General features: G+C 38.1%; 1 protein-coding gene across 1 annotated transcript in view; it reads right to left on the reverse strand.

Annotated features, from left to right (window-relative positions):
* LAMA2 (laminin, alpha 2) overlaps positions 1-11,168 on the reverse strand; it is a 747,229-nt gene that overhangs the window by 254,151 nt on the left and 481,910 nt on the right. The window contains exon 31 of the mRNA XM_006834727.1: positions 102-188. Within this exon, the coding sequence (XP_006834790.1) occupies positions 102-188 (87 nt within the window). The remainder of the gene's footprint in view (positions 1-101; positions 189-11,168) is intronic.

Genomic DNA, 11,168 nt, shown 5'->3' on the forward strand with positions numbered 1-11,168 from the left:
AAATAGTTTTAAAAGCATATATTAAAGGTGTTAGAAAATCATAACAATCGTGGCTACCGTGACCATATGTTTGATGTCTCTATGGAGCTGACTGTCCATACCTTTCACAGTACTGCCCTTCGTATCCCCGTGGGCATGCAGTGCAGCGATAATCATCACGGCCTTCCATGACACAAGTAGGACTAAAACTAAATCAGAAAAAAAAAAAAAAGATGGTTAAAAAAAATACTTTAACCTACTCAGTTTATCAAATTAGGTACTCCAGTCCTGGTGAGGAACTGTAGGATAAGCACTGGACTACTAATAGGAAGGCTGGGGGTTCAAATCCACCAGCTGCTCCTCAGAAACTCTATCCAGGGTTGCTATGAGCTGGAGCAACTCCACAACATTTACCAACAACAATCCATTATCCTACATTCTCGCTGGTCTTGCTGTAGGGTAAGCACTGTACTGCTAATCAGAAGATCACCAGGTCAAGCCCACCAACTACTCCCATGAGAGTAAGTTGAAACTTTCTGCTTTCATAAAGATTTACAGCCTTGGAAAACCCTGGGTAGAGATTCTATGAATTGGCATCAACTCAATGGTACAGAGTGGTTTTTTTTGTTTGTTTGTTTGTTTTTGTTTTTTGTTTTTTTACCATTTACCAAGAAGCTCTGATGATACAACAATTAGGTTCTCAGATGCAAACCAAGAGTTTGGCTGTTGGAACTGACCCAGTTTATCTGCAGGAAACAGACCTGGTGATTTGCTTGTGTAAATATTCCAGCCTAGGAAACATGGTGCAGTTCTACAGTGTCATATGGGTTCATTATGAGTTTAAATTGACTTAACAACACTCATCAACAATGACCATTATTAGGTCCCCTGTTGTTCTTGTTGTTAGGTGTCCTCAAGTCAGTTCCAACTCACAGCTACCCTATGCACAACAGAAAGAAACACTGTCCAGTTATGTTCCATCCCCACAATTGTTGTGCTCGAGCCCATTGCTGTTAAAACTGTGCCAACCCATTTTGTTGAGGTTTCCTCTTTTTTGCTGACCCTCCACTTTACTAAGTAAGCATCATGTCCTTCTCCGGGGATTGGTCCCTCCTAATAATATGTTTGAAGTATGAGAGATGAAGTGTAGCCATCCTGGTTTCTAAGGAACATTCTGGTTGTACTTCCTCCAATACAGATTTGTTTGCTCTTCTGACAGTTTATGACACTTTTAATATAGTTCTCTAACATCATAACTAAAATACCATGGACTTACAAAAGAACATACAAATCTGTGTTGGAAGAAGTACACACTATAAGGAGGGACCAGTCCCTGGATAAGGATAGCATGCTTGGTAAAGTGGAGGGTCAGAAAAAAAGGAGAAGGCCCACAAAGAGGTGGACTGGCATAGTGGCAGAAGTAACTAGCTCAAGCATGGCAAACATTGTAAGGTTGGCGCAGAACCGAGCAGTGTTTAGTTCCATTGAGCATAAGATTGCTATGACTCAGTACCAATTTGATGGCACTTACCAAAAATGATAACACTTTTTGGACTGTGAGGATGTTTGAATTGCATGGTCAGTGCTTCAAATCACCAACTGCTTCTTGGAAATTCTATGCAGGGGCACTATGAGTTGGAAACGAGTTGACAGCACTTAACAACAACAATAACACCATTTCAGGTGGCTTCGTGATTTGTCACGGTAGGATAAGCACTGGAACACAAGGTTGGTTTGAACTACAAGGTAGGCAGTTCAAACTTACCAACTGTTCTTTGGAAACCCTGTACAGGGTCATTATGAATTGGAACTGATGGCAGTTAACTACAACTTTCAGTAAGGAGCCCTGGTAGCGTAGTAGATGATGAGCTGGACTGGTAACTGCAAAGTCTGCAGTTAGAATCTACCAGTCATTCCATGGGAAACAGATGCAGCTGTCTGCTCCCATAAAGATATGTAGCCTTGCAAACCTTACCCAGGAACACTATGAGTCAGAGCTGACTCAACGGTACTTAACAAGAGCAACCCTTTCAGCAAGTAAGGTTGTATCATCTGTATATTGCAGGTTGTTATGAGTCTTTCTCCAATCTGATGCCATGTTCTTCTTCATGTAATCCAGTTTCTCAGACTATGTGGTTAACATACAGAGAGAATAAATATTGTGCAGGAATACATCACTGGTGCACAACACATTTCCTGATTTTAAACTTTTCATATCCCCTTGTCCTTTTGAACAACTGCTTCTTGGTCTATGAACATGTTCCTGATGAACACATATCCATTCTTTGCAATGTTATCCACAGCTTGTGATGATCTACACAGTTGAAAGCCTTTGGACAGTTGATAAAACACAAGCAAACATTTTTCTGTTATTCTCTGCTTTCAGCGAAGATCCATCTAATGTAAGCAATGATATTGCTAGCTTCACCTTCTCTTCTGTATTTCTTGTTGACATACTGCTGCACGCATTTTTGATTTATCTTCAGCAAATGTTTTGTTTATTTGTGATATTAACGATAGTGTTCAACGATTTTCGCATTTCAGTGGGTCACCTTTCTTTCAAATGGACATAAATATGTATCTCTTCCCACTGGTTGGACAGGTAGCTGACATCCAAATTTATTGGCATAGATGAGTGAGTACCTCCAGTGCTAAATCAGATTGTTGAAATATTTTAATTTGCATTCCAACAATTCTTGGAGTTTTGTTCTTCATCAATGCCTTCAGTGCAGCTTGGACTTCTTCCTTCAATACCATTGGTTCTTGATCGTATGCGACTTCTTGAAATTGTTGAGCATCGAACATTTAGTGACTGTTTGTGAACCTTTCATCTTCTTTTTTTTTTTGAAGTAAGCACAACCTTGGTTTTTAAATCAGGGCAAAGATATCACAAAAAAGGAAATACACATCCATATCTCTTATTAACATAGATACAAAATTTTTAAACAAACTCCTAGCTAGCAAACTTCAGCAACATACAAAAAAATTCATACAACATGATTAAATGATATTTTTATGAGGATTACAAGGATGTTTCAACATTAGAAAATCAATCAATGTAATCACTACGTAAATAAAACCAAGAATTGTATGGTAATATGAATTGATACAGGAAAGACTTACTATAAAATTTAGTACTATATACTAATAAAAACTCTCAGCAAAATAGGAATCAAAGGGAAAGTTGTAAACCTAGATGCAAAATCATATATGTGTGTAGATCCGTATGTATTTCCATTTTTTTGGTTAGTTTTCACTGTGAACTGAATGATAGTTTACATGGGAGAACATCGGCTTTACACCATCGTTTCATTGCAATGATTACAATCTCCTCTGTTCGTCATCATTCAACAGTATTTGCTTTTATTCCCTGTTTTGTTTTGGGGGGTGATGTACACAGGAATATATAATAATTTAAACAACCAAAGGGCACATTCTGCAAGCCTGCCTCTTGACTGCCAGCACCCAGTCCCTCTCTTTCCATGAGTCCAGAGTCCTCAGCTGCTCCCTCTTTCCATGTCCTCATCTTTGCCTCCATCTCTGGTGTTCCTGCTTCTCTGGATAGGGTCCTGCATTCCGCTTGTGCTCTTCTCCCTTGATGGTCCTAGGGTACTCTGTTTCTGGCCTGTAAGATTAACTAACCCCCCATTTTTGTTACAAAACTTCTACCTTTATAGTTGTGATAGTCACAGTTAGTCATGATAACAATTACTCACTATTGAATCATAAGAATCTTACGCCCATCTTTTTTCACCAGAAACGTCTAGACAAGATGAAAACTATTCATTAGGGACCCTACCTTCCCCTGCACACTCTTAAACTAAACTCCCTCTTGAAAACTTGTAAGTCAGTTACTTTGAGCCTTTATTGCTCCCTGATTTTACTTTGGTATGAGCGTTATACTTGCTTCATAGAATGTATTAGGAAGTTTTCCATCCTCTTTTATATTTTGGAATTATATGAGTAGAATTGGTGACAGTTCTTCCCTGAATATTTGGTAAAACTCACCAGCAAAGCCATCTGGACCTGGATTTTTTTTTGGTTGGGAGTTTTTGCTGACCTGGTCAATTTCTTCCTTTGTTATAGGTCTGTTCAAGTTTTTTATTTCACTCTGTGTAAGTTTAGGTAGGTCATGCTTTTCTAAAAATGTATCCATCTCCTCAAGATTTTCAAATTTGTTGGAGTACAACTCTTCATAGTATTCTGCTATTATTCTTTTTATTTATATTGGTTCTGTTGCGATATCACCCATTTGGTTTCTTACACGTGTTATTTGTGTCTTCTCCTTCTTTTCTTTTGTTAGGTTTGCCACTGGTTTGTCGATTATATTAATTCTTCAAAGAACCAGCTTCATGTCCTATTGATTTTTCCTATAGTTTTTCTTTTTATCTTGTTTATTTCTGCTCTAATATTTATTATTTCCTTTATTTTGTTGACTATAGGTTTACTTTGCTGGACTGTTTCTAGTTGTTGGAGATGTTGTGTTAATGTATTTATTTTGGTTCTTTTTTTTCTTTTTGGATGTGTGCATTTATTACAATGAATTGTCCTCTTAGCACTGCTTTTACTGTGTCCCAAAGATTTTGGTACGCTGTGTTTTCCTTCTCATTTGTTTCTAGGAACTTTGTGAATTCACGTTTTATTTTTCTACTACCCAGTAGCTTTTCAGCAGAGTGTTATTCAGTTTCCATGTATTTGACTTTATTTCCTTGGTCTTCCTATTGTTGATTTTTAATTTGATAGCATTGTGGTCTGAGAAGATGCTTTGTAGTATTTTGATGTTTGTAAATTTAAGGAGGCTTGTTTTGTGGCCTAAGATATGGTCTATTCTGGATAATATTCCATGTGCACTGGAAAAGAATGTGTATTATACTATTGTTGGGTTGAATGCTCTCTCTCTACACATCTATGAGGTCAAGTTGGCTAATTGTGTTGTTTAGTTCCTCTGTGTCTTTGTCGAGTTTCTTTCTGGTTGTTGTATCCTTTTTTGAAAGTGGTGTATTAAGATCTCCCACTATTATTTCAGATTTTTCTATTTCTTTTTTCAAATCTGTTAGACTTTGCTTTATATTTTTTGGCTTCCATCTGCTTTTGATGCTTTCTGAATTATTCAATATTTTCCCATAGAATCCGCAGGTAATTCATGTTGAGGCTTGAGTTTTGTTTTTTTTTTTCCGTTCTTTCCACTTGAGAAATGCTAACCATGTTCTTTCCTTTTGGTCTTGTTTTTCCAAATCTTTGAACATTTCATTATAATATTTGACTTTGTCATCTTGAGCTACCTTTTGGAATTTTCTACTCAACTCTTTGATTTCCTCAATTCTTCCAACTGCTTTAGTATCTCTATGCTGGGGAGGAATGTACAGTCTCTTCTGAATTCCATCTTGGTCTTTTCTTTCTTTCCTGTCTTTTTAATGACCTTTTTCCTTTCTTCCTGTATGATGTTCTTGATGTCATTCCACAACTCAGCTGGACTTTGTTCTTTAGTGTCTAATGCATCAAATCTGTTCTTGAGATGGTCTCCAAATTCAGGTGGAATACTTTCAAGGTGAAAATTTGGCTCCTGGGACCTTGGTTCATTGTCTTCAGCTTTAGGCTACATTTGCATATAAGCAATTGATAGTCTATTCCATATTTGGTCCCTGGCCTTGTTTTGGCTAATTATATTGAGCTTTTTTCCACCAGGTCTTTCCATAGATATAGACAATTTTATTCCTATGTATTCCATATGGTAAGGCCGATGTGTACAGTCACCTTTTGTTTTTGCTTTTTTAAAAAGTATTTGCAATGAAGAAGTCATAGGTCTTGCAGAATTCTATCATGTGCTCTCTGGCATCATTTCTATTTAAGCCATATATTTAAAGTTCTGATCTTTTCTTTTTGTTTCCAACTTTCAATTTACCACCCCCAGTAATTATCAATGCATATTGGCTATAAGCTTGATCAGTTTCAGACTGAAGACTTGGTTTGTTGTTGTTGTTATGTGCCATGGAGTCGGTTCCGACTCATAGTGACCCTGTGCAGGGTTTCTGAGGATGTAAATCTTTATGGGAACAGAAAGCCTTCTCTTTCTCCCACAGAACAGCTGGTAGTTTCGAACTGCTAACCCTGAGGATAGCAGCCCAATTTGCAACAACTACACTACTAGAGCTCCTTGAAGACTTGGTAGACTTCTTCAATTCTATCATCACTGACTTTAGTTGTTGGTGCATAAATTTGAATAATAGTGATATTAACTGGACTTCCTTGTACATGTCATGTATGGATATTCTCCTATCACAGACAGCATTGCACTTCAAGATAGATCTTTTTGATGATGGATGAGATGCCATTCCTCTTGAATTTGTAGTTCCTGGCATTGTAAATCATATGATTGCCCATCTAATGCCCAGGATACTGATTTTTATGCATTTCATTTTTGACAACTTCCAATTTTCCTAGTTTCATAATGCATATGTTGCATGTTTTAATTACAAATATATGTTTATTGATATTTTTCCTCATAATGAATTGTGCCCCATCAGGAAATGAAGGTCCTGAAAGCTTTACTCCATTCACATCATCATGGTCAACTCTACTTTGAGGAGACAGCTCTTCCACAGGTAAGTGCTTTTCAACCTGAAGGACTCATCTTCTGGACTCATATATCTGACAATGTTCTAGTTCTATTCATAATGTCTTCATCTTCCAGCAGTATAACTGACAAGTGTTCCACTGCTATTCATAAGGTTTTCAGTGGGTAAACATTCAGAAGCAGTTTGTTTCTCCTTTTTCCTAGTCTGTCTTATTCAGGAAGCTCTGCTGAAACCTGTCCACCATGGTTTACACGTTTGGTATTTAAAGTACCTGTGGCATAACTTCCTGCAACACATAAGCCACCACAGTAGGACAAACTGACAGACGAGTGGTGGTAGAAATGAAATACAAGGTCGGTGGTTCAAGCTCACCAGCCGCTCCTTGGAAAGCCTATGCAGGTCACTATGAGTTGGAATTTAAATTCTCTAACACTAGCATAATTGAATTATACTCCTTCACTGCAAAATATCTAACTTACTGCTTAAGAATATTTGGTTTCTTCCTGAATAATTGATATCCATGACTTTTATGATTATACTATGATGATATTTGTATTTTTCCTTATGTCACATAACCAGACCAGGCCCACTGAGTCTATTCTGTCTCACGGCGACACTGAATATTATAGAGGAGAGCCCCTTCAGAGGCTTTTCTTGTTTGTAATTTTTATGGAAGCAAATTCCAGACTTTTTTTATTATGGTGCTGCGGTGTGGGATTGAATCTCCAATCTTTAAACTAATTGATGAGTGATAACAGGAGTTATTACAAAATAAGGAGTAGTTACATCTTGATTGATGTCACAGTTAATACTTTCTGCTCATAACTCCCTCATCTTCTCTCATTTCTCATTATATTTTAGACCACTGAGAAATCCTTGTGCTTTTCTCTTGGTTACCACCTCTAACATTTCCCAAAAGTTGCTTATTCTAAACATCCCTCAACAGAATTTTCAAAGTTTACATATTCTGCTACTCTGTGATATCCCCTGTGGACACTACAGGATGAATTGGCAACCTGTATACCATTCCATTCCAATTTTTCTCTTAATTCACTGACTGCTTCTTCTAAGTCTCCTTTGCTGGATTTACCTCATACTGCTGCTCTCTTAATGTCCTTTAGGGGTTAGTTTTTAGGTCCCTCCTCCTCTCTTCTCCATTTCCCTCCCTCTTTCTCTCCTTCCTTCCCTAGTCTGTCTTAATTGATACCATTTAGTCCCAAAGGCTTTAAAATATCACATTTACCCTGAAAACTCACTAATTTATACCTCCAGAAAATCCTTGACAGGATTTCCAAGTTCATGTATTATAAGGATCCATGATGGCACAGTGAGTTAAGCACTGGACTGCCAATTGCAATCAAACCCACCAGCCACAGCCACTCTGGAAGAATGAAGCTGTCTGCTCCCATTAAGATTTACAGTCTCAGAAACAGAGCAGTTCCCCTCTGTCCTGCAGGGTCACTATGAGCCAAAATCAGCTCTACGTCAGTGAATTTGTTTTTAAACATCTAACTGTATACTCAAATTCCTACCCTAACAAGAAATTAATATTTCAAACTTAACAGACGTAATACTGAGCTTCAAATATAAACCTCTCAAAAGTCCCTTTTATAGTTTTCCCATTAAAGTCAATGGTCACTCTTCTCTTTGCTAAAGAACATTGGTGGTTGTTACGTGCCATGGAGTCTGTTCTGACTCATAGCGACCCTGCACAGGGTTTCTAAAGCTGTAAATCTTTACAGGAGCAGAAAACCTCATCTTTCTCCTGTGGAACAGCCCAATTTGTAATCACTATACTACCAGAGCTTCTTAACAATTAGGAAAGTTATTTCACACTCCTCATATATTCCACCTTCAAATGCTGTTTCACTAACATCACTGCATATTACTCAGTACCAAACTGTCCCCCTCTGTTGCCTGGAACTGGTGTCCCTTCTTCCAAGTAACCAGAGGTGAGTGTTTAAAATATAAGGCAGATCCCATCATCCATGATCTGGCCTCAGACTTGGAGTCTTCCAATGACTTCCTACTAGAGTAAGTCTTCATGATACTAGGTATCCATTGTAGTTTCCTTGTTCTCATATATTGCCACCCTCCACCTAGTTCACTTTCCTCCAGACACTCTAAACTTCTGCTGTCTACCAAGCATAGGCCTATCTCTGGGCTAGTATATTTGATCAACCTCCAGCTATTTTCCACATCTCACTGCATTATGCATTCCAGTCCTTGCATGAACCTCACCTGTTTGGGGAGATCTTCCTTCACCATCCTATCTTTTTTTTTTTTTTTAATGTTTTATTGTGAATTATGTGATAGTTTACATGGGAGAACATTAGTTTTACATTCATCCTATTGTATATCATTTCATTGCCATGGTTACAATCCCCTCCATGCATCATCAACTAACCAACGGGTATACACTGCAAGCCTGCCCCCCAGTCATCAGCACACAGCCGCTGTCCCTCTCTGGGTCTAAAGTCTCCGGCCACTCCATCTCTCCACGTCGTCGTCTCTGCCTCCATCTCTGTCGTCACTGCTTATCTGGATAGGGTCCCACTTTCCACTCTTCTCCCTTGATCACCATCCTATCTTAAAAGCTACCTCAATCTCTCTAAATTTATTTGGCCTGCTTTATTTTTCTTTATAATGCTGTCACTGCTTTAAAATATACTAAGTATTTTTTTATTCACAATTTTACTCTTTTATTAAGTGTAAGTTATTTAAAGGTAAAGTACTTGCACTGTTTTTTTCACTTGTATATTACTAGCATGAAGAACATGCTTGGCATAGAGTTACTGAATAAAACATACAATCTTTACCTACAAAAAATTGTAAATTTTTTGTGAAGGAGAGAAATGTGCAAATATAGCATAGGACACGTATCGTTTATCTTTTATTTTCACTGTTGGAGTAGATTCCTACCAAACGTTAAATTTTTGAAAGAATATTTCAATTAAATAATATTATGAGGTAAAATGTATATTATCCTAAAATTACAAAAGATAATGTGCTATGGAAAGATTTTTTAGCTGAGGTAATATGTTGAATTGGGCATGGTCAAATATAGAATGGATTTCAGAGAAACTGTGTCAGGGAGTAGTATAAACAAAGACTGTTGAGCATGATAACTAAGAGGAGCAAGAAATTCTAATCTTGGCATCACTGTGAAAGAGTGGTATCAGTAGGTATCAAAAAGCAGAGTAATGTAGCGAATCATGAGCTGGCCTGCTAACCAAAAAATCATCATTTTCAAATACACCATCACTCTGAGGGATAAGGATGGGGTTTTCTGCTCTGGTAAGATTTACAACCTCAGAGACCCTACACAGTGTCACTGAGTCTGAACAGACTTGGCAGCACACCACCACCACCACTACTGCCACCCTAATATTCTGCTTAAAGTGTGACCTTTCCTTGATATCACCACCAGCCATGGAGTTGACTCAAAACTCACAATGACTTCACAAATAGAATAGAGTAGACCAGTGTTCCATTGGTTTTTCAATGACTGAATTTTTAGAAGTAGATAATTAGACCTTTCTTCCAAGGTACATCTGGATGGACTAGAAGTTCCAACCTTTGGGTTAACAAGACTCCTTTTCCTTTGTAGGCATTAGCAACCTAATGGACTGTATGTGAGCACTGCTGTACGATTACAATTTAAAGAAGCTTACCATATTTACTTTGGTAAGAGATAATGAAGACTTGAACAAATGCTCCCCGAAGCCAGGTGAAAACTATTCAACACAGTTAACCACTGAATTCTCCTTGAATGAAAGATTAGTTACTGAAGCAAGTTATCTTGGTCTCCTCTATATGTCAGGGCCAATATTTATACTTTAAAGTAGAAGTGCCTCTCTTCTTTTTGCTGGCTGATTTCTTTACTTCTTAGTATAATTATTCTCATCACATATGACTATAAGTTTTTGTTTTGTTAATTGATCAAATCCGTTTGAAGTTTTTAGTGGTAATATTAGTGTCATTGCTGTTAAGTGTCATCCAGTCAGTTCTGAATCATAGTAACCCTATGTAAAACATAACAAAACACTGTTCAGTCCTTCAACATCCTCACAATTGCTGCTACACTTGAGCCCATTGCTGCTGCCATTGTGCCAATCCAGCTCACTGGTCTTCCTCTTCTTTGCTGACTCTCCACTTTATCAAGTATGATGACCTTCTCCAGGGGCTGGTCTGGCTATCCTGGTCTCCAGGGAGAGGTCTAGCCATGACAGATGAAGTTTGGTCATCCTGATCCTGATCATTAGCCATTGTTGTTAGGTACCATTGAGTTGGCCCTATGCAGAACAGAACGAAATACTGTCTGGTCCTGGGCCACACTTACAATCCTTGCTATGCCTGAGTCCACTGATGCTGTCATCACTGTTTTGCTCTGACCCTCCACTTTACAAGGATGATGTCAATCTCCAGGGACTGGTCCTGCCTGATAATATGTCCGAAGTATGAGCGATGACCACTACTCATCTATCAATTTGCTGTTGTTTGCATGTTGGATTGCATGTTGCTGTGATTCTGGAAGCTATGCCAACGGTATTTTAAATACAAACAGTGCCACCCATGTTGGACAGGTTTTAGATGAGCTTCCAGACTAAGACA

This window comes from Chrysochloris asiatica, unplaced genomic scaffold (assembly GCF_000296735.1).
Source record: "Chrysochloris asiatica unplaced genomic scaffold, ChrAsi1.0 scaffold00013, whole genome shotgun sequence".
NCBI lineage: Eukaryota > Metazoa > Chordata > Mammalia > Afrosoricida > Chrysochloridae > Chrysochloris > Chrysochloris asiatica.